This window comes from Arvicola amphibius, chromosome 5, assembly GCF_903992535.2.
Source record: "Arvicola amphibius chromosome 5, mArvAmp1.2, whole genome shotgun sequence".
Lineage (NCBI taxonomy): Eukaryota > Metazoa > Chordata > Mammalia > Rodentia > Cricetidae > Arvicola > Arvicola amphibius.
The window spans coordinates 153,229,417-153,253,055 of NC_052051.1; the positions used below are offsets into that span (position 1 = coordinate 153,229,417).

A 23,639-nucleotide genomic window follows, 5' to 3' on the forward strand; every position below is an offset into this window, starting at 1 on the left:
CATGTCTGTCACATGCCTTTGTGTACTGGAGGAACTTGTGAAAGTTTCCTGCCTTAGAGCTTCCAATGGGGAGGGAGGTGGAGATCAGGGCCCTTAGACGGTGCAGAGGCCCTTTCTTTGCACAAGGCAGAAGAGCAGGTCTGCAGAAGTCCTGTGAGGGCTAGACAGTGCTCATCAGCAGGCAAGCCTGTCCAGGAGAACTTCGGGAGCTGACACAGCTCCAGAATTTAAAACTGCACTCAGCCAGGTTGTCTTAGAAGCCAGCAGAAACACACAGCCCCGCTCCTCAAGGTGGCTCTTTCCCTGACACTTGAAGAGCTACTTTGTAGGCCTGAGCTAGATCAGGTCAAACGATCCTTTATTAAGCAGTCATTTTCTTCAGTCCAGCCAAGGAACAATGCTACACAGCCTTCTGAGTCACTGTGTGCCAGGCATCTGCTCAGGGCTTCCTCCCGCCGTCGTCTCGTCTGACCCCGACAGCGGCACCCTGAGGGGGAGATTATGTTCACTTCATGGAGGAGCAACCACATGGGCTTCCCACAGCCTCTAACTAGGACTTTGTGCATCTCAGCCTCTGAAGATACAAAGCCCAACTACTTCTCCTTCTCTGTATCCCACTGCTGTGAGGAAGCTGCTGAGCCCCAGAGGCTCACGGTACTACTCTCTGAGGCTGCCTGCAACTCTTTACCACCTTCTGGTTTAGCTTCCCATGTGAGCTCTATTTCTAAACAGCACACAGTGAGTGATCTGCAGTTAGTTCACACCCTGACCTAAGCAATGTGCCTGCCCTTGCCTTGTGGCCCCTTGGCATTGCTGTGAATCCAAAACCCTTAATTCCCGCTGCATCAATGAAGTCCAGTCAGATATGTTGATCAGTGACTCTGGACTCCCTCTTTCAACAGAGAGAAGAGAACCAGCCTGTGAACTGACAACAAACAGTGACACCTTGTGGGGAATGTAAGAAACAGCTTTTTCTGACTGCAGTTCTGCAGGAATACTTAAACACCCAGAAGGTTCCTTACTAATAACGAAGGCAGTCAAGTCAAAAGGCACTATAGGGACGAATGAAGCTTTATTTATGCCACAGAGTTTCTCTCTGAAAAGCAGCACTCACAGAAGCCTGGGGAGGGTCCTGCACAGACCCACAGCCTGTGAGGAGGATGTCCTCAGTGTTCTGCTCACGCAGCTTGTCCTCCCCCAAGGAATTCAGGGTCTTAGGGCCTACATCTGAGGGAAGTCAAGCTGAAGAGCACAGGCACGTACAAAAAACTAGTGCAAAGAAGACTCGCACAGCCTGCCGCACAGTGGGGAGAGCTGAGGTCACAAGGCCCACTGTGTGTGTGGCGGGCACACAGTGCACAGTGCAGAGCTGCACGCACACAATGCATGGGGCGAACTAAGCCCAGCATGCCCCTAGGGAGCTCCCACCAGCCCTCAGTGCAGCCTTCGACAGAGGATCTGCCATCACAAGCTCAGAGTGCTGAGGTAAAGCCATGTCGTCTAGAAACCCCTACTCAGGAAGCAAAGCATTGTGGTACCGTGAGTTGCACAGGACAAGCTGAGTTCTACGTAAACGGTTTTGAATATGGTTTCATGGTATAAAAATGTATCGGCTAACAGCAGTGCCTCGAGGAACGGTTTACATTCATAGCTGCAACGGAATTAGGATACCAGAAGTGTCACTGCTTGGCCACTTGGGCTTGTTATGTGTGTGGTGTTCAGTGAAAAGCAAAACTGCGTCTGAAGAGGAGTGTGCCAGTGTCAGAGGGTGGACGGGCAGGTCCACTGTCTGCTGCGGCGTGGTGGCATGTGCAGGCATGGCACCTCCAGTCTGAGCAGCAATGGCTTTCTACAGTACACCGTCAAAGGGAGGAGCCACGTGCCGGGACACTGCAGAAATTAGCCTTCGGTGCTCAGGACTAACCCTGCCCAGCCGTGCTGAGGCAGTCACCTCCTTTCAGTGGCTGTTACCGCTGCTACAGGACAGACACCGGGAGGAGGGCCGGGGGACTCAGCCCTCAGCCCACCAGCAGGGCCAGTCCCTCACGCTGCCCAGCGCAGGAGTGTCTCTACCTGGCCTCATGTCATATTCAGGAGGACAGCTTGGAGTAGCTGGGAGGGGACAGCTTCCGCTTCAAGTACTTGAGCACGTAGAGTGGAAGGCAGCTGACCACAGTGATGGCTGACACTTTCCACAAGAAGGTCACGGTTGTGATGAAGGCAACATCTGTCGGGAGGAGGGAGAGATATTGAGAGCTGCTATAGGAGCTCCCAGCCCAGACTGAGCCCCTCAGGATCCCCAGGGCCATGGGCTCCACGGGGGCCATGCACACAGGTCTGCCTTGACTTGGACTGTCCTCACTGTCCACCTTGTGCTTCTCCCTGCACAGGGAGCAAGCGCATCCTGGCACTGGGAAGGTCTGGAGCTGGCTAAAAGGGCAGGCGGCACTTTCAGCATGATTTACAGAGGACATAGCTCGCTCACTTGTGGTTAGCAAGGCCACCAAAGTCCTCACGGCATGACAGGTGGGAAAGCCTCACTTGTGCTGAGGAGTCCACAAACTGCTGCCAAAGCCGGGATAAGAGGGTCCGCTCACTAGAGTAACAGACTCACACTGGGACCTGTAGCTCAGCACCCAGTCTCTAGCTGGCACCTACAGGCAAGTGTTTTAAGGAGGACAGGCAACACCTGGGAGCACACTGTGCAGCTTAGGGAGGGTTTGCGAGGTCTCAGTGGGTGAGGAGTGCTGAGTTAGAGGAAAACTGGTTTTTATCTCAACTTTAAAGAATTAGCCTGGTGTGCCAAACCAATGCTTTTTTTTTTTTTTTTTTTTTTTTTTTTTTTTTTTTTTTTTTTTTTTTTTTTTTTTTTTTTTGCTAAAAGTCTGTACTCTGGAAGGGAATAATAACTTTACCTACCTAAGAAAGCGCCAAAAGATACTCTGCCTATACCTGTGCCGAGAGAAAACATGAATAAAGCAGATGAAGGAAGACGGAAAGAGGCTCAGGCCTTTTCAGTGGTTAATTAGCTACTTACTGGAGAAATGCATTAAAAAGCAGTAGAGAGGAGTGGTGGCGCAGGCCTTTAATCCCAACACTCGGGAGACAGAGGCAGGCGGATCTCTGTGAGTTCGAGACCAGCCTGGTCTACAAGAGCTAGTTCCAGGACAGGCACCAAAAGCCACAGAGAAACCCTGTCTCGAAAAACCAAAAAAAAAAAAAAAGCAGTAGAATGTTAGCAGGAAATGCACTTGTGCTGGGAGTTTCAACTTGCATTTCATTGCCTGTTGCCACATAATCTTTTAAGCAGAATGGCAATATAACAATTATGTCAATGCAATATGGAAGCAAATTCCCAGACGCCCCCTGGATCTGTGCTAGAACCCTGCCACACCTGATGGTCTCATTTGAAAGCCCTTTCTTACACGTCAAGTGCAATGTGGACTTCATGCTGACTCTATTCCCACCTGTGTCACCCCGCCTGCTCTAAAGACTGACGGCCTACAGTGACTGAACTCACCACTGTGGCTCTGATCTACCACCTAGAGGGCTTTGTTATTGAGGTGGGTGACTAACTTGTATGCTCATGAAGGCAGCTGTTGCTGCTGTCATGGGTGTGGAGAACACAAGAGGGCCACACACAGCTTTCTCCCTTCTGAAGTCTGGAGCAGGAAGCACTCTGACTTTCAGGCAGCTACAAGAAAGTACAGCATGGGTGCATGGAGCATGCGCACACTCTGTCTGAAGTCTGGAAGGCTGGGCCTTTCTATACTCCAGGAGCAGTGCAGCCTGCACTGACAGATGCACAAGGAGTATTTTTTCCTTCTGCCGTGATTTTTATAGATCTTGGGAAAGAATCAGACGTGGTATCATTAGGCACAATGACCATGCTGAGGTGACCTGGCTTCTGCCATTCTCAGCCTCTGGCTGGGGAGGAAGAGTGACGAGACCTAGCAGAGCATAGTTGAGTGAGCCAAGAGAGGGCAGAGCAGTGCTAAGGGACACGGGAGCTACTGGGAATGTTGAGGGCACAGGAGTGTAGATTCAGATGGGCAGCTCCTCAGGAAACAGAGCATTGACTTAGGATTTCTTTCTGAGAGTACAGGGCTCAGGGTATCCCCATAGTCCCAAGGTCACCTGGTGAGTCACTGTGAGCTGGGGCTGGGGCTAGCACAAAGAATGTGTTAGAAGCAACAGGCCCTGGACTCCATCTCAGGGAGGTGCTGGTGAAGACCCCTAGTCACATGGTGAGGAAACCCCAGGCTACTACAATGAGGAGCCTGGCTGCCTGCTGGGCTGCTATGACTTCTGCAGACAGCAGAAGGAAGTAGAACCCATGTGGTTCACCCACCTAGACCTCCTCTCCAGTGGCTGCCTTGAAGCACTCAGAGCTTCCACCATGAAAACATCAACAGCACAGTTCTTTTAGGGAAAATGATTGCAAACTAACATAAATAGGACTGTGAAGGTCTTAATTTTATAAGTCACTACATGATTTTTATCTTTCCATAAAAACAAACTTCTGTGTTGTGAAACTTTCTGCTATGGGACTTGTCTATAATATAAGCTGTTGAAGAGATAACAACAAAGGTTAATTTGTCACAGATAATGAATCAAAGCTCCAAGCACTTACCAAAATACTCATTTAAAAAAGCAAGTGAGGCGACATAGCAGCCCAGACTGAGAAACTCGGCCACAACCATCAGCCAGTGCCATGTCCTGATGGTCAGAGCCACCATGAGCAGCTCAGTCAGGATCAGTGCCGTGAAGGAGATGGCCACAACATGGACGAACTCTGCCTCGAAGAGCACCAGTGCCCCGTACATGAGGATGCCACCTGGAAGGGCGCACAGGAACGGTTAGCTTACACACATGCAGCAGGGACCAGGAGCACAGCCACTGTTGGTGAGGATGGACAGGCCAGTCTTGCAGATCTGCAGGAAGCCAACTTCCCCTTTGGTTGACTTCACAGTATGTCGTACATGAGCTCTCTCATCTGGCAGCTAGTTATGCTAGGGCAATCTTTCCTTCCCGGGAACTCTAGCACAGGGCAATAGCCTCCAGTTACTAAACAGATCTCTCAAAGCCTTACTGTATCAAAGACAACCACTGTGCAGTACAATATAAAAAGTACTTATAGAGTTTTCTGATTGGCTGACACACAATAGTTAAAAAGTACCAGTCTGGGGCTTGCAAATGCAGCTAAGTAGGTAGAGTACCTGCTTTGTATAAAGGGGGGCATGGGTTTGACCCTTAGCATCACACAAACTGGGCACGGTGACAGACACCTGTAATCCCAGCACTTAGAAGGTAGAAACAGAAGGATCAGGAGTTCAAGACCAGTCTCAGCTACATAATGAGTTTGCCTGAACCCACCATGGGTTACAAGAAACCTTATCTCTAAAATTCAAAACCTTCAAAATAAAACCAAAATCAAAAGCTCTCCCCAGAATATCAATGCACACAAACCCACACTGGAATACCAATCTACAATAGAAACAGAGAAACAAACTTAACTGCTGAAGAAATTTAAACTGTTGAAATTTAATTTGCAGGTGAAAACAGAACACAGCATTGCTAACTCTCCTCTCTCTCTCTCTAGAGTAGAAGAAGCTACCCAGGAGAAAGAGGCAAGCTAGATCAGCCGAGCGTATAGTATATAGCGATTCTATCGAGTATACATCGCGCGAGCAAGCTCTCTACTCGCATAGACTCCATATCCTCGCACCCTAGGCTATCTCTCCTCTCTATCGTCTCTCTCTCTCTCTCTCTCTCTCTCTCTCTCTCTCTCTCTCTCTCTCTCTCTCTCTCTCTGGTCTGGTGAAATCAGGAGCCATCTTACCTTGGTAAATGCTGATCAAAACCCAAATGAGGAAGGTCTTGAAGGAAAGGGACCGGCCCTAGGGTGAACAGTGGAACGGTTTGTTAGGAGAGCAGAGTAGCGAGCCTGACTATATAGTTCCAAGGGGCAGGGGTCCACCCATTTGCTGTCCTAACCCTGACAAAGGGGACCTCAGCCTGGGTGGGTACCATGGTGTGTATGGAACGCTGTGGTTGGCTGGAGTTTTATGTGCCTTCTCTTGTGTGGAATTCTTACGCCACAGCCATGTCCTTGGATTCCTAGTAACCCAGAAGCTGGTATCTACAGACAAACATTTAACTGAACTAATAGATAAAGACTGTAATAAAAATATCTTCCCTCTACTTTGTTACTTTTAGGAAATAATTATTTACTTCTCAGTTTTCTCTGGACTCCCCCACCCCAAAGTAGAAACAGTGAAGGCATTTCAGTTATGACTTGTCCCAACTGGAGTAAGAATTTCTGATTTGGTAATCTTTTCAGGAAAACCTTCCACATTGTAAGTCCAGCACAGACAGATGAGATGTCCTCTGCAGAGGCCCGCATGTGTTCATGTACTCAGAGTACTATGTACTCTGCCTCACCATTCAGACTAATCACAGGCTCCCAGCATGGGACAGAGACAAGAGATGCTGCCTAGTCCCCTGCACTGAATCTCACAGCTTAAGATATTCCAATACAAGGAAGGACTGGCTCAATGCCCTTCCCCCCCAATGCTAGGCCCATCAGGTGACATATGCCAGAGTAGGATGACCATGAGCCTCTATGTGGAGACACATGCACAGGTCAAGAATGGGGGAGTCTGTTACCCTCCTTCAGCTCCTTCTTGCATGCCTCTGGCATCCTGTGATGTCACTGACTCAGATTCCAAAGTTCTGCACTAATACACCCTTTTCCCCCATCTCCACTCCCTAGGAGAGGAGTTCTTGTAGGAGATGTGGGTATAAGTGCCTACAAGGAAAGGTGGACACTCCAGGGATGCAGGACAGCAATAACACACCACAGCCTAGAACCTCAATGGACTGGAGCATGGTGGGAACTTCTAGTGATCAAAGTAGAAAGATGTGTGCCACAGGGCTTAAGAGACAGCTCGGCAGTTAAGGAAGCATAATGCCCCTTCAACACAAGGCAGTGCAGAGCCACCTGGAGCTCGTTCCAGAGGACATGAACACACGCGGGCCTCTGCAGAGGACATGAACACACGCGGGCCTTTGAAGAGGACATGAACACATGCGGGCCTCTGCAGAGGACATGAACACACGCGGGCCTCTGTGGGCACCTGCACAGATGTGGTGAGCATACATGCATGCAGGTACATCTGCATACTCTAATTCCAGTTATATTTTAACTGTAAACAATAGCTACACTTCCATTTAAGCAGTTTCTTGGTTACAAGTGTCTATCAGGGAAGATGCTGACTGAGCCCCAATCCTCATTACAGATAACATAAGAAGAAATCAACTCTACCGTACTTGATTAAAGTTAATACTGATTTTCAAAAGCAGAGAACTTTAGCAGGTTTCTCTAGCACCTATTTTCCAAGGACACTTCTGTTGTCAGACACTAGCATGTTTGGTCTCTGGTCATAAAACTTATCTGTAATTAAGCATTGACTAATTTTACTTCAGGAATTTAAAAGGAAATTTAACTTTAATGTTTTGTATAAGTAAAGAGATGTACTCAATAGCCAGATTTTCTGAAATGCATGAAGACCGAGAGAAAATGATCAATTTAGATGTTGGAAGTTAATGAGGACTTTGTGCCATGTGTCTTGTTAAGGCTGCAAACATAGCAGGGCATGTATGACAACTACTGACTACAGAGGCCACAGATTAGTAAGTCTCTACTAATAAAATGGGTATAAAACCATCAATAAGTAATCAGAGGAAATGTGCATAGGGCTCATGTTCCCTGATGTAGATGCTTTCAAACAGATCCATGGGAAAAAGAATCCCGCTCTATGGCACAAACCTATCAGCCACAGAAGCAGCTCAACCCTGTGGACTGCAAGCTGCTTAGAAGGCTGTTCTTCCTGCTCCTCTGACTGACAGGCTCAATCGCTCACTCAAGCACCAAAGACCAGGCCACCCAACAGGGACTCTGTCCATGTGGTAGACATGTCAGAAGCATACAGGCTCTGGACAGACATCTAGAGTCAGCTTTGCCCAGCACACACCTCCTGTTTTATCCTCAGTTCCTGACTAAATCTGCATGCCTCAGTTTCCTTTTCTATGACAATCAGTTAATGGCATGTATCTCAGGTCAAGTAAACTATACAACATATAGAAACTATGAATGATAGCATATCAGGCCCACAGTTAGCAGATTTGATGAGAACAGTACAGTGGATCTGGAATGCCTGCACTGTTTATACCCTTGACTAAAACAACTAGTTGGCAGTACATTTAGAAAACAGTATGTGCTGGTTTGAAAGAGAATAGTCCCAAAGATTCTAATTTGAATGCTTGGTTCCTAGTTAGTGGACCAGTTTTGTGAACAATTAGGAGATGTGGCCTTGTTGGGGGAAAAAATCTGTCACCTGGGGTGGGCTTTGAGATTTAAAAAGCCCATGCCAGGCCCAGACTCTCACTCTTTGCCTCTTACTTGTGGATCATGTGTGGGCTCTCAGCTACTGTTCCAGCACTGTGTCTGCTCACTTGCTGCCATGCTCCCTGCCATGCTGGTTGTGGACTGTCCCTCTAAACTGTAAGCAAGCCCCCAATTAAACGTTGTTTTTAATAAGTTGCCTTGGTCATGGTGTCTCTTCATGACAACAGAGGGTGACTAAGTCATATGGTATTTGTTGCAAAGAACACAGTACCTCCTTTTGGTTGCTTTGACTTTGGATAAGCAACTGAAGATATCTAGATAAATCAGCAGTGGGCAGCTGCTGGAAATGCTTATTTCATGCTGCTGTCCTCTGCTACCACCCTGGCTTTTACCACAAAATATGTTTTTCTTTTCTTTTCTTTTTTTTTTTCTGCTGCTAAAATGTAGGCTCATCAGAAGCAGGGACTAAACCTCATATCCTTCAATTATAGTAGGTGCTTCTTACATGGGCACACGGTGTCCCATCTCTGGTTCCATGATTATTAAAGGATGGAAAGAGAGGTCATGCGGGTGTCTTGCCAAAGTGTTCAGAAGAAACGAAAAGCTTCAAAATGGTTCTTCCAATTAAGACAAGACGGTTCAACTTAATCCACTTACTATGATTTTGTTTTTGAAGAATTTGAAGTATACCAGATGTATAATATACTAGATACTACAAAGATAAAAACTACAGTTTGCTGGATCACAGGAAAAGATAACTTAGAGAAAATGGGAAGCTGGATTGTTAAAATAATGCAGGGATTATTCTGGGATCTTGAGACATTCTAAATTCTTTACAAAAATGGAGACTTAAAGCAGATGAAATGCAACCCAGTTCAAACTGCACAAGAAACTCCTTGAGTTTATATGGTGAGAACTAATGATGAATACATAGAGACAATGAGCTACTTAGACACTTGTGACCTTATCCATAGTTTTGTTATTAGATAATTTAGGTGCCTGTAATGATACAAGGACTAAATTACTACAAGTGGTAAAAGCCATGTTTTCTCTAATGCCCATGCAAGACTGCGCTTGTTCATTACTTCACTGTTGCTATTGAGAATCCTAAACCTGCCAGAGAGTGCCAGAGCTGAGCAACACGGCCTACAGTGTCCTAGTGAGTGTCACAGCTGAGCAACATGAGCTACAGTGTCCTAGTGAGTGTCACAGCTGAGCAACACGACCTACAGTGTCCTAGTGAGTGTCACAGCTGAGCAACATGAGCTACAGTGTCCTAGTACCAGAGCTGAGCAACAAGAGCTACAGTGTCCAACTCTAAGGGCTGCAGACTGCCTAGATGTAAGAAGGGTGGGGTTAGAGAGTGGGGTGTCTAAAGTTGTATCAAAAGCTGGTTTCTACCTTTCTTTTGTTAATCAAACATTTGCAGAATATCTGGAGATAAGCAAATGAGCGAGTTACTATAACTAACCATTTGCAATAAATTCCTACAGTTTTTGTTCCTAATGCCATATTCTGATCCTAGTCTCATTTTAGAATTTTAGATTCAAAGTGTTCCTTTTATAGTTGTAATATCTAAAAGTTTGGGAAATCTCTTCTGGTAGCTACAACTACATTATCATCATGACAACAGTTATGTTTATGTTATTTTATGCTACAAAGATGAAGATTTATTTAACCTGAAAACAGAATTATATGGATACTTTATAGCTCTTTTAAGAGGCTTTAAGTTTTATAAATTTGGTAATTATAATAATAATACAATTAAACCACTAAAGTAAGGCAACTTTACCCAACACCTATCTGGTGAGGTGATGGTCAACTGAACTAGTCTAGTCTGTTAGTAAGCAGTCAGCTGAACTACATACAGTCTAGTCTGTTAGCTAGCTATCAACTAGATTACAGTCTAGTGAGTTGGTTGGCTGTCAGCTGGACTATAGTCTAGTGAGTTAGCTAGCAGTCAATTGGAGTACAGGCTAGTGAGTTGGCTGGCAGTCAGCTGGACTACAGTCTAGTCCATTAGTTAGCAGTTAGTTAGACTACATCCTAATCTGCTAATGGTCAGTTGGGCCAGGAACTAATTCTTTGAACACCCAATCTAATTCCTTCTTCACTATATCATATGGAGACTGCCTTAAATTGGAGTTGTTTTCTGGTTTAGGAAAAGCTAGCCATGTAGAAAATCCTGAATTTTTAAGAATTTGTATGTGCAGGGCTCAGCTATTCCTCTATTCTTGTCCTCTTGGTTTTTAGCTTTAAAAATATGCTTTGATGTAACACATGGCCAACTTCAAACCTCCTTAGGAACAGTTTATTCTTAGGAGTACTGTTCCCAGTGGAGTGGGGCCTTTTCATGGTGGCAGGTTTAGTCTTTGCAGGTCAGACCACACTCTGCACCATCTTCACCGAACAGCCTATGTCCCCAGGACAGAGACATGCATGACCCGCTTTCAAGGTGCAATTCTGAAATTCACAACTAGAGACCCAGGAATGCACAGGACACCCTGAGTCACGGACTCTAGGGATCTGCAGCTGGAGAAGGCTGCATTCTGCACGGTGTAAAGGAGGCCGGCCTCTCACACGGGGACAGTGCTAGGCAGGCTGAGCCACAGCTAGAGAGGATCCTTTGTAAGACTCAAGGCACAGGTTTGAATGTCTTTGCTAAATTCACAAAAGCTCACAAATGGTTCAGAACACTAAAATCTTATGTGAAACATCATATAACTATTACAGAGAGTTGAAAATTTTTTTTCTAAAACGATACTTCAAAATGTTTTCTAATGCTTGCTACATGTCATACATTTCTTATGCTATCCAGGACAGAGGCCGTCTCTATTTTGCTGGAATACACAGAGGCCAGCGCTGGTGTGTTCTCACTGGAGGTGACGGCACTGGGGTCTTACCTTGGTGAGGTCCTTGTACAGCTCTGGGTAGAGAATCGCCATTTCTGGCTTCACATCTTGGTCCAACACTAAGGAGAACACTGGGAACATAGTGTAGATAGTTGCATACCTAGAAAAGCAAGAAGACCACATTTAGTTAGCCTGTGAATGTCTGCAACACAACTGTGACAATGTTTCTAGATTCAGAGGTAGGTCAGTCTCAAAACCCGAAAACACAATCCTATAAAAACAAACCTAAACCCCCAAGGTGGCACCAATTTAGATTCTTCCTGAGCCTGGTTCCCGAGCCCAGCACAGGGTTGTCATATAAATCACAGACTCTTACAGAGAGAGGCATCCATTTAATGTAAGAGTTTTCTTATTAAACGTTTATTTTTTGAGACAGGGTTCTCACAGCCAAGGATAAACTGAAACTTCCTAGGAAGCCTAGGCAGGTCTTGAACTTGGGGTCCTCATGTCTCAGCTGCCTGAGAGCTAGGACTACACAGTGTTGTACCACAGGTCTAGTCTCCTTGTTAAACTTTGAATGATCCTTGCAGACCCACATGCGTCCACCTAATACAGAGATATCGCAACTCTCTTCACAGTACCCGATCGCAGACCTGACTGACAACACCCAGCCCACTAGCATGCTCATGCCTCATCAACTACATTTAGCCCTGGTTTGAGGTGAACAATGAGCCGTGATGGGCAGAGACAGAAAGTGGCAGGGGACAGCTTTATCTGTGGGCACTAACAGTCACGCTTCTGTGTATGGTCTCTAGGTGTAACAACTGAGGAGAGGAAGACAGAACCGACCGTTTGTTCACTTGGAGTCTTTCTTTGCAGGCGTGGTGGGCACATCCTTGTGGCACACTACGCTTCTGAAGCACTTGCTATAAAGGCAGTTTTGTTGCTGCTAGGGACAGACTAGTTACTAGTTACTTCTCTCCCAAAGCTAAGAAGACACCCCCGTGCTTTCTAGGCCTCGATTCCTGGCTAGTGGCTGGTCCTGTTCCCTTCATGGTACAGTCATATGCTCACTGGGACGGGGCAGGCTCAGGAGGCCTGCAGCTGTGGCCTGCCTGCTTCAACCCCTGCTGATGGCAGTGTTGGCATGTACCCGCCCCTTGGTTCTGCCCCTCTCATTATGCTATGGGGCCCTTTTATAAAACCTCAGATCTGCCATGGTTCCTGACACAAATTATGGCTTCCCCAAGAAAACAAAATCTAGTGAGAAACTTAGCAGAGTCTTAAAAAGCTCAAGTGTCCAGGTGTTTTTCAAATTTCCTCAAACTCAACATAAGATTTTATGGCTGTCAGTCATCCTAAACGCTTATATGCAGCAGTTACTCAGAACACCCTGAGGATCACTCACATGTCTTTCTCCAAACAGCGAATACATGAAGCTGAACGGCACCACAAGCATCTGTCTCACTTACCCGACCATGAGGAACCCCTGGTACAGCGGGACGGATGCAAAGTAGAAGACCGAGGAGAACACGGCCTCAAGAGAAGACATCGTAAGTTAGACACGGCTGCTGGGGTCACACCACATCCATACAGGGATCTCATTACAATGCAATGACACATAACAGATACTGTGGTCACCTCCCATGACAATGGCACAGTCCTCAGAGAAGGCCCTGCCTGCTGTGGCATGCTGGCAGAGGCTTGCTACCTGCATGGTGGAGATGATGAGGCCCCGGTGCATGACAAACTGGCCGAGTGCTGCAGACCTCTTGTAGCTGTTCCGCCCGTGTACCATGAGCAGCCTGCCGATGTGTCTGAACTGTGTGATGGAGAAGTCCGCTGCCAGTGAAGCTTGCTTCCCCTCCTGAAGAACCACAAGGAACCTTTGAGAAGCAGCACAAACTGAGAACTGCACACAAAGCCGAGTTTTAGAGCTCATCTGGGTTAAAGAGCACCCGGGGCAGGGCACCCAGCATGAGACAGTGTGGAGCAGAACTAGAACCTGTGCATCCACACAGGTATCAGCTGCTGCTCAGAAGAAGGAGGGGCGCTGTTCTGTCAGCAACACAGACAGTAAGATGGGAAGGGGTGGCAATGGCCCCGGGGACGCCCCACCTCATCACATGGTCCCAGGCCTCTCCAAGACAATTCTCTAACCCTCTGCTCCTCACATTTGTAAAACCAACCTACCTCTGTTTTTTCAAAACTACCACAAAGGAGAGCAGAACAGAGCAGTCAAAGAAAAAGCCAAAATCAGCTGGGCAGTGGTAGTGCATGCCTTTAATCTCACTCAGCACTTGGGAGGCAGAGGCAGGAGGATCTTTGTGTGTTTGAGGCCAGCCTGGTCTACAGAATGAGTTCTAAAGCTACAGAGAAACCCTGTGTCGAAAAACCAATGCCCCTCCCCCTGAAAAGAGAAAAAGACAAAATCAAGTTGTGCAAATTTTCTAGTTCTTGCTGCATGTTTATATTTGGGCAACTACACAGGGGGCAGTCAAGCTTGCCACAAACTCAAACCTCAACCCTGGCTGAGTTGGCAAGAGGAAAGGTTACTTGCAAAGAATGGACCGTGGGGAGCAGGGGGAGGAGCTGAGGTGCTGGGCAAGGCCCAAGGAAGGTGTGAGAGGAATCAGTGACACTGGACTGGGGTCATGAGCACAGAGGACCTCAGAGAGTCTTAAGGACACTCGCAGCATAAGAAGGATGGTAAAGGATGCTATTTTCCTGTGTTTACCAACAATCTATGTCTGGGCCTGAAGACCAAAAGGACAGACCGACTGCTAACCTCTCTCCTGGGATGGGGCTGGCCTGAACAGGTCCACTGATGAGGGAGCACATGTGCTGTATGTATGACAAAAGCACACACCTACCTTCCCTTCAATCCCAATCCCACAGTCAGCTGCCTGGATCATGCTCACGTCATTTCCTCCATCACCTGGGAAGCACCAAGAGTTGAAGTTTAAATAAATCATGTTTCCATTATATGCTTGTTTTTATACTACTGGTAGTATAAATATAATGTAGATGAAGTCAGTTTTAGAGACAACACAATTTTGCCTGTAATGTTGAAAAGGTGGTTGTCACATTTCACTGTTGACAGGAAGGTGGCACACTATCCCACCACCCACCCAAGGCATGACTGAAGGTGGTGAGCTCACCAATGGCACACGTGCGCTTTCTGGTATGCTGACGCAATAGGGTCACGATGTGCGCCTTCTGGGTGGGTGAACAGCGGCAGCAGACCACAGCAGGGCACTGGCAGGCCAGCTCCACAAGTTCATGCTCGTAGTACCTCAGACAGACCTGGGAGACAGTGCTGTGACTACTGGGCTCAAGCAGCAGGTAAGTAGACATGTGGGGAAGCCTTAGACTTCCTCAAGAAAGTATACTTGCATTTTTGGGTCTGCGACTATGCCCTCCAAACCACCTTTTGTTGTAGGAGGGTAAGGTACAGAGGTGGGTAGGGTGGCCAGACCCCTAGCAGAAAGAGTACAAGATCTCCTACAGGTACTGTATTGTGGGAGGAGGGTGTCTCAGGCAGAGGCAAAGGTCAGAGACCATAGAACATTCTGAAGAGTTGCCAGGCTAATATGTCCAAAACATGTGTGTCCTGCTCTGGAGCCAGTTCCAAACATCTTCCCCCAGGCTATATTCCTATTTTGGTTTCCAGGCATGTGGCTCAGGGGGTCTTGGTCTGACCCATGATACTCAAGGTCTTTTCAGAGTTACTGTTGCAGTTCTTAGTTCCCTACCTTGCTTGAGAAACCGCAAATCTCCCGGCACTGTCTACCCACTCTCCAGGTACTCTATGATTTTTCCCATCATGAAGGACAGGTACTAGAAGAGCAGGTCTTCGGGTCATGTGGCCCAGATGGTTACCAACAAAAGGAGGGCTCTTATCTCTTAAAAGACCAGAGACCTAACTGCCAGCTGCACAGAGGGTGGCAGGTGTACACTCTGCCAGGAGCCGTGGGAAACTTCCTTTCCTAATTGTAGCCAGGATTCTGGTTAACTACTTCTGTCTGTCTGAGAAGAACCCATGGCTGCTGCGTTGTTTGCGCTCGGCTCAGGGAGGAAGACGCCGAGGCCACCCAGCGCTCGTTTTCACACAATACAACTATCTTAATTTATGTCTTATTTTTCTTTTGGGTTAGACTTCTCATTTATATAACCTTTAATCTCATGGAAGAGGTATGGTTTAGTTAGCTACTTAAAAGATGTTTTGTTACTTATCAGGATGTAAAAGAATAGTTCTTCTCTATGTTTATAGACAGAAAAGACTATCTGGAACATACTAAAGCAAACGAATACCATCTTGTGATCGTATTGATACAACCAAAATCACAATTGCTGTGAGTTGTCAGCAAGGATAAACAGACCTTACTGAACCTTAAGAGAACTGCAGTCTGGCTCTTGGAAACACACCAATGTTGTGTGACGCCACAATATGAGGCTCATGAACCTAAGTGTGTTAGAGCAGGAGGACTAGAAGCAGGGAGAACAGGAGGAGTATGAAGGTGAAAACCACACATATAGTTAAGTACAAATAACAACTGGCCCAATGGCCTCTATTTCCCACCTGAGTTTTTCCTGCAGTCCACTTTAGGCCCCTACACTCTGAAGTGCCCTGAGAATGCCAGACGTTGACTGGAGGGCCCACCACTTCTACCCAGGTAGCAATGGGACACACACACACACACACACACACATATGGAAACACTGGTCTGGACAAATGGAGAGTAAAATATTGTGAGCTGAATGTCATGACCACTGGAGGATTATGCCATTAACAATGAGCATGGAACCAAAAACCAGGACAGGGCCTTGACATGCTGAACTCAAGCAGCTTCTAAACAGGATGGGGCAGAGGGTCAGTCAGACATGGCCAGCACATGTCCTTAGGACTGAGCGTTCAGCAGTCTTGATGCTACAGAGGAAAACAAAATGAAACAAAACAAAACCCAACAACTGCCATGACAGGAGAGGCTGGCTGGGCTGCTGAGGAGTACGTGTTATTCAGGAAATCCTGGCTGAATGCCTTGGGAAGACAGACAAACACACTCAATCACAGAGGTCAGTCTTAGACAGATGGACAGAGAGAAAGAACACAGTACATTATTGACAAGTCCTATTTCAGAAGCAAGACATACACTGTTACAGACTAGTCTGACCTCTGGAGTCAGAGAGATACACAGGTAGTACACGGTTAGCACAAGAGACAGATGCACATGTGCCCACACCCATGCTCACCTCCAGAGAGTCCCCGGATATGACCAGAGCACAGTCGTGCTTCCTTCTGAATGCATTCAGCTCCAAATGGGCCTCTCCTCGATTGGTCACCTTCATTGGAGGAAAAAAAAAAGCAGCATGAATTAAAAATGCAGGCAATAAAGCAGTAAGACATTTTCAGGGACTCACAGTAAGATCCTTTAGATATTGTATTTAGAACTGAAAGGTGTTTCCCCTAAGAACAGAAGTCCTGTAACAAGGTCCTTACAGATTATGTGCTTGTGCCTCATCACAGGGCTGTTTTCTGGTTTGTGGTCACAAAGACAAGCGAGGGCTATTGTTGTTATAAAAACATTCTTATAAGAATGTAATGCCAAGGATTTTCTAGCACTGTCTAGAAGATGATTTATTAAACTGGTGCCAGTGTAGGTGTGGGTATTGTGAACAGTGTTGAAGATCGCTGGCTTACAGATCACAAACAGAGCCCTAGAAAAGTGTAAGTCAGAATACAAGGGCCCAAGGAGGTTGATGTCCCCTTTCTCACACACCAGGTAAGAAATGCAATTGTATAGACTGAGGTTTTATTTAAACACGATTCTTTATAATATGTGGAATAAAGCAAAATAGCTTCATGAAGTTACTTCTATCATTTTTGCCATTAGTTCTAACTCATCCCACCCATTTTTACTATATACAGAATTAAGGAGTCTAAAAGTGTAAAATTAATCCATAATCTTGAAATATTAGTTTTAGAATGAAAATATGCCAGGAATTAAGGAACTGGCTTTGTACATGCTTTCTGTGAAAATTTTAGAGGCATAATAAAAAGACAGGAGTGAAATATATTATAAGTTTCACATGCTCCAAATTAATCTCCACCTTGTCTCTAAGTAGGTAGGTTTACTGTGAAATTTTTAATTTGTGCTGCCATAATTCTAAAAGCCAACAAAAACTGATCGAAAGTTTTATCAAAAGCATTAATAATTTAATTGCAAATAGTAGTCTGCAGGGCATAATTTGAGATTCTGATGTTTCAAAATAAAATACATTTACATGTAAATGATACTGAAATAATTATTTCTGTAGGTGCGAGCACTTTATTCAGACAGCCACTGCCACATGGTGTCTGCTTGCTCACCATCAATCATGACCCAAGGCACTTCTATTTCTTGTTTGAATTAAACTCATCATAACCAGTGAGTACAGTAAACACACAAACTGAGCTCCCTCTCTCACTCTCCTTGCACTAGTTACAGAAGACTTTTCACTCTGGAATGGCAGCAGGCTAGCTTTCACTTTCTACCTGCACTTGTCTCCCAGGAGCGACCTCTGCACCAATGAACGGTGCGGCTAGTAAGGAACAGATGCTCAAGAGCAGTTCTGAGAAGCTGCGAGTAGAAAATGACTGTAGTATGTTTACTTAAAATAGGAAGCGGCAACAATAGGAAATGTATAGGAAAAATGCTTTCCAACTTGCAGCTTGTTTACCATCAAAATACTTTACAAAATCATTCAACATGTGTTTACAGAATAAGAAAACATCTCCAATGCTGATTTTTAAAAGATATTTAGCAATCGCTGTATACACATTTTAACTGTAAGATAAACACACAACAATTTAGGTGGGCATGACAACACACATTTTTAATCCCAGCACTTGGGAAGCAGAGGCAGGCGGATCTCTGAGTTCAAGGCCAGCCTGGTCTACAGAAAAAGTTCCAGGACAGCCAGAGCTACACACCTTGTCTCGGGGAAGTGGAGAGAATCCTAAACCAAACCAAACTAAAATCCCCTCAAAACAAAAGCAAACAAATGAACAAAACCCATTTAACAATTCAAAGTGACTTAGAAATGTACTTACTGGCCTGAAAACATGAATGTCTTGAGTTCTGGACACCAAGTGTGAGCTTTTGGCAATGCAAGTAGCGGTCTCCAGTTTATCGCCTGTCAGCATCCAAATCTGGAAAATAACCGAAGCTTGTGAACGTCAGTGGTGTAATTCTACTTCTGTAAAGTGTGTGTCTCTGTGCACAGGTGTCTGTGCTCCACACTCAGGGTTCTCACACAGGCCTGAGGAGAAGCAAGCCAAGAGGGTACTGAGTTGAATGGAGAAATGGAATGCGGTCACCTTGCTGACCCTTCAAATGGAGAAAGTTCTGACACGGAGTCAGTTAGATACAAAGGGCAGATGTTGTACAATCCCACACCATGAGGAGTCCAGAGAAGCCACAATCATAGGGTGAGGAGTGAGAGCTTAAGTGGGGACTTCCAGGCTGGGGAGACGGAAAGTTAGAGATGGGAACAGCAATGGCTGTTGAACATTGTGAGTTTATTTCATGAACTCAAACTGTGTACTTACTATTGTGGACTACTGCTTTAACTATGTAAAGATGTGTTGCTTTGCCTGCCTAAGGCACCTGAATGATCTAATAAAAAGCTGAACAGCCAATAGCTATGCAGAGGAGGGATAGGCAGGGCTGGTATTTAGAGAATGATTAGGAGGAATCTAGGCTCAGGAGAGAAGAGAATGAGGGAGAAAGAGTGAGATGCCCAGGGCTAGCTAGCCAGGCAGCCGCCAGCCAAACAGACACAGAAGCAGCAGCAAAAGCAGTACATACAGAATGAAAGAAGGTAAAGTTCCCCAAGACAAAATGTAGATGAAGAGAAACAGGTTAAATTAAGTTATAAGAGCTAGTGGGATAAGCATAAGATAATCTGAGCATTCATAACTAATAACTAGTTTCTGTGCATGATTTCCAGGGCTGGTGGTCCGAGAAAGCTGCTACAAGTGTCTAACAGGCAACTATGGTTGTGTGTTTGCGCCACAATAAAGAAGTCCTGATTTGTCTCAGGAGAACAAGTCAGAGCGGTGCACAGGTGGAGGCTGAGGCTGAGGCTGAGGTAGGGGCTGAAGCCGGGAGAGGAGTGCACAGAGCCAGCAGATGACACAGACCTTCAGCTGGGAGGCGATGTTCAAATGGGGCAGTGAGCTCACAGACAAACCAAAATGTACTCATCAAAGTGCTACCTCAACATTAAGAAGCTGTATACACACGGGCAACACAATGTCAAAGGATAGAACTCCTGCTGCTTAAACTGCAGGCCAGGATTTCGTATGCGGTCACAAAACTAACTGCTTGTGGGGACGGCTGTAAAAGATGGCAGTAAGAAGGTTTCCAAACCTGCAATGACCGAGACATAACTTAAGAGCAGATGTATAAAGAGTCACACTACCCAGTTCACCCCAGGCTGTGCAGCACCCATGCGCAGGCTGAAACGCTGCGGCTCAGACGGCAGACTATCAAATGCTATGAGCTGCAGCTTACTGCACAAACTTTTCTCTTTGTCCCCCAAACAGAATGGCTTAATTGTGAAAACAAAGGCTGTTAATGTTTTAAGGCTGTCACTTCTTGAAACGGAAATGTCTGGGTTGTATTGTGTGAGAATTTTTAATTTTAAAAATTGCAGTTTGAGTTGCTGATGTGAGTTTCATAAAAAATGTTCAACTAATTCTGGATTGGAATTGGGACAGAATTCCTAATTTCTGAAGTGGTTCTAAACAAACCTCTGCTGCACCCTTCACTATATATTTATGCAAAATGGCATTCATGGTTATAAAATTAAATATTGGTCAACTCTGAGAACAGTTGAAGATACTCTTCACATACTGCTGTATCAAATATGTAGTCAAGACTTAATTCTTGACAGTAAAATAAAAGGAACATTAATTTCATTAGTATGTAATTTGGCTTTTGTCTTTAATGGATGGTAAAATCATATAATGGACTGTTTTAAAATAAATTTATGATTTATAATCAGTAACTGTTGGTTTGTGATACGATTTTGTATATATTTTGTATATATTTAGGGTCATGTAAAAAAAGTCTCAGGCAAAACGGGCTCACGAGTGGAAAAGATTTAAAAGCCTGACTGTGAAGTGATCAGGGCGCTTATGCAAAACAGCAAAAGTCCTCGTGTTACTAATTTATCATCATCAGTGTCTCTCAGATTGTTTTTATCATGTGGAAAGATACATTTGTGGGAGCAGGAAACAGGAAAACCTGCATGGCACATGTCCTCCTCCACTGGTCCAATCAGCTGTGGCTGTTCTGTTTAATCAGCATACTCTCATTAGCTTCACTGCGCCTATGATTAGGAAACACTACTGTAACAGAGTAACCACTGTGCACTGCCATTGCTGAGCGACCTGTCACTCAGGAAAGAGACTGAGAGATGGCTGATAAACACTACATTCCTGTCTTCAGAGCAGTCTAGTCGGGGGGTACGTGGAGAAGAGCTAAGAGGGCAAGGCCTACAGTCATATGCACTACAGCACCAAATTACTACAAATACCTGAAGTTCTATACCAAGGAACTTCACTACCTTAATACTGATAATCTAGCATGCACAGTCAGGAAATAGATTGTAGGTTACTTAAAACACTCAGTCATTTCTAAGCTTAAGAAAGCAGCATCCCCAAACCAAACCTTCTACTGTAAATGCTAGATTTAGACATAAAGAGATGAATGAGGAAGAGGACTGTGGCACAGCTGGCCGGGAGAATGTCCCCAGGGAAAATGTTACCCTGGAAACCAAGTCCACTGGGAAAGGGACTGACCCTGACAACTGATGACAGGAATGTCAGCTGGATTCCTGCAAACACTGTGTTCCAACTCCCAATTTGTGCAATGGAGCAGCTGGGAAGCTGGGCACTGTGTGGGTAAGGGGAGGTCCTGGGAGAGAAGGCAGTCTCCAGAGAGTTAGGTGATGGCCACAAGGCGCCAGGGGAGAGCTCATGTGTGATGTCAAGCGTTGCAGGGAGAAAAGCACTTCCGTGCCTGAATCAGCATTTTTCCATGTCCCTGCAGGAAGGCTACCTGTGGCTGGTCCGAAGTGCAAGAGCAGCTTGTAGCTGCAGCCCCTCCTCCTACCTCTGTGGCAATGGATACATGTTGTTTCAGAAGCATAGCTAGCCGGACAGAGAATAGCCTGTGAATGACCCTCCCTAACAACTGGTTTCTGTCTACCCCAGCTCTAGAGCAGCAAGTGTAACCAAAGCCTACCTGAAGCTGGGCTTCTCCTGCACTAAACTTCTCCCTAACTAGTAATGCGTAGTGTGCTATGGACACCTGAACAGACCCAGGACCACAGGTGCTTATTGGATTAGCAGCTACTACTCCATGAAGGTTTCTGTTCCGCTCTGATGGTGCAGGATTTTGATGACGTAAGAAAATAGTGAGAAAATAGTCAGCAAGGCAAGTGGGAAGCTGGCAGCCCTCCTCAGACTATCCTCATGTGCCATGGGGAGGGATAGGTTTGGAACCCTGTTTCAGGAAGGCTACGCTGTCTTGGGTGTGAAAGAAAGAGTCAAAGAGAAGTCTGGAGGAGGGCACTGTGGAGACTTCCAGAGCTAGACGACTAAGATAATGAGGGCTAAGCTGTCGTCTCATAGAGCACCCCAGGACAGTATTTCAAGGGAAAAGTGAGTTTGATTCAGTAAGAAAGCAGTTTTGGCAGCCAGAGGATGCAGACTGTACCTTGATCCCCGCATTCCGCAGCATCTCAAGAGTGGGCCGCACATCAGCTTGCAGCTGGTCCTCCACCCCAGTGAGGCACAACAGCTCCATCTCCCTCTCCAGGCTTTCCACCACTGCAGCGACTTTCAGGGTCCGGTCATGGATGCTCAGTTTGGCCTGACTGTACCGGCTCTGAGGACAGACGGAACAGGTCCACAACCATGTCCACACTTCATGTGCGTGACTCACACAGTTGTACTGTGTCAGCTCTTAAGGGCACAGGGGACAGGTGAACATGTGTGTGTATGCTCTCTCTGTGTGGAGTGAATGCGCTCTTGGGGTCAGAGGTAATATGCTGTATAAATGCTATGTCTAAGTACTCCAAGTATCTACTACATGAAAATTTATTAACTCTAGTTGAACTTTCCCTAATATGGAAACTTGAAATAATCAAGAGTCAGATACATCCTGAGCAATGACATCACGTTAAAAAAATAGTTTCAGATTCTGGAGAGCATTTTGGATTTTGGGGCTATGGATAACTTCACCTGCCATCTACGCAAATATCCTAGAATCCAGACAGTTTCAAGGTCTGAAGCACTTCCGAGGCACACTCAGCTTCTGCTGAGGAAATGGAACTGCTGGCCTTTGTGGACACTGCAGGGCCCCCAATCACTAGGCAGCCTGTGTGCTCACACTTCAGAAACAGACTGCACAGGAAGGCTGCACCGCAGTGACACAACAAAGTTCTCAGAAGAAGGAAGAGGCTTGCGCGACAACGACTGCATAACTCACTTCAAAGTCCTGGTACTGCTCTTCCGTCAGAGTCCTCTTCGCCACCACAAGGGTCCGCAGCCCCTCACGTGCCATGTTTCCACACTGCAAGAAAAGGAGCTCTTATTTGTGGCTCCCGGAGTGCCTGAGCTGACAGCAACCAGGCCTCAGGGGCCACCAAGACCTCTCTCCAGCAGCGCTGTGTCTTGTTCTCACTTCCCTGCAGGTCCACTACACGGAAGCATAGCAACCTCAAGGGCCACAGATCACAGCAAAGCTGAGCGGAAAAGGGACAGGCAAAGCCCAGGAAAGTTAGAGGAAACATGCGGAAGATGTCTTCAAGTTCTCTACCACTGTGTTCCACCCACAGGAGGACCCCACCATAACTGCCCGACTGAGGGGTGAGGAAGAGAGATGACAGGGATCTAAGATGGGTGGGCCCCAAAATCACAGCGGCTGTGTTTCTGGGCAAAGCATTGAGCTGCCTGCTTCAGTTTCATCATAGAAATTGCTCCAACAGGGCTATTCTGGAACAATATTAGTCCCTGGAATAAAGTCGCATGCCGGTGTCTGGCAGAAACACAGCACCACAGACATGCACAGGGCCCATCACACAGGGTCACCACCCTACGCACCAGGCTTGGGGCTCAGCTCTTAACAGGACAAGGAAAGAGGAGGCCATGATGAGTCATCGCCCTATTTATATAATAAATGGGAAATGGAAATAATTCAATAGGCGTGTGATAAGATGCTAATCCTATTTATAGTGCATAATAATTATGATAGAATATTGTTTTCCCTACTACAAAAGTAGAAAAATTTTAGCTGGGGCTAAGGTAAAGAAAGATTTGGGAT

At 46.0% G+C, this 23,639-nt stretch overlaps 1 protein-coding gene across 4 annotated transcripts in view; it reads right to left on the reverse strand.

Moving 5' to 3' along the window:
- Positions 1-341: 341 nt before the first annotated feature.
- Atp9b (ATPase phospholipid transporting 9B (putative)) overlaps positions 342-23,639 on the reverse strand; it is a 187,610-nt gene continuing 164,312 nt past the window's right edge. The window contains exons 17-30 of one of the 4 annotated variants that reach the window (XM_038330411.2): positions 22,806-22,889; positions 22,032-22,202; positions 18,356-18,454; positions 16,516-16,605; positions 14,424-14,568; positions 14,136-14,200; positions 12,974-13,129; positions 12,735-12,799; positions 11,314-11,422; positions 5,843-5,900; positions 4,634-4,837; positions 2,920-2,952; positions 2,074-2,227; positions 342-487 (exon numbers count right to left, since the gene is read on the reverse strand). In XM_038330411.2, the coding sequence (XP_038186339.1) occupies positions 2,091-2,227; positions 2,920-2,952; positions 4,634-4,837; positions 5,843-5,900; positions 11,314-11,422; positions 12,735-12,799; positions 12,974-13,129; positions 14,136-14,200; positions 14,424-14,568; positions 16,516-16,605; positions 18,356-18,454; positions 22,032-22,202; positions 22,806-22,889 (1,416 nt within the window). In that variant the 3' untranslated portion in view covers positions 342-487; positions 2,074-2,090. Of the gene's footprint in view, positions 488-1,053; positions 2,228-2,919; positions 2,953-4,633; positions 4,838-5,842; positions 5,901-11,313; positions 11,423-12,734; positions 12,800-12,973; positions 13,130-14,135; positions 14,201-14,423; positions 14,569-16,515; positions 16,606-18,355; positions 18,455-22,031; positions 22,203-22,805; positions 22,890-23,639 lie in introns of those variants that run through there. The other 3 variants (XM_038330414.1, XM_038330412.1, XM_038330413.1) reach the window with 3 other exon arrangements.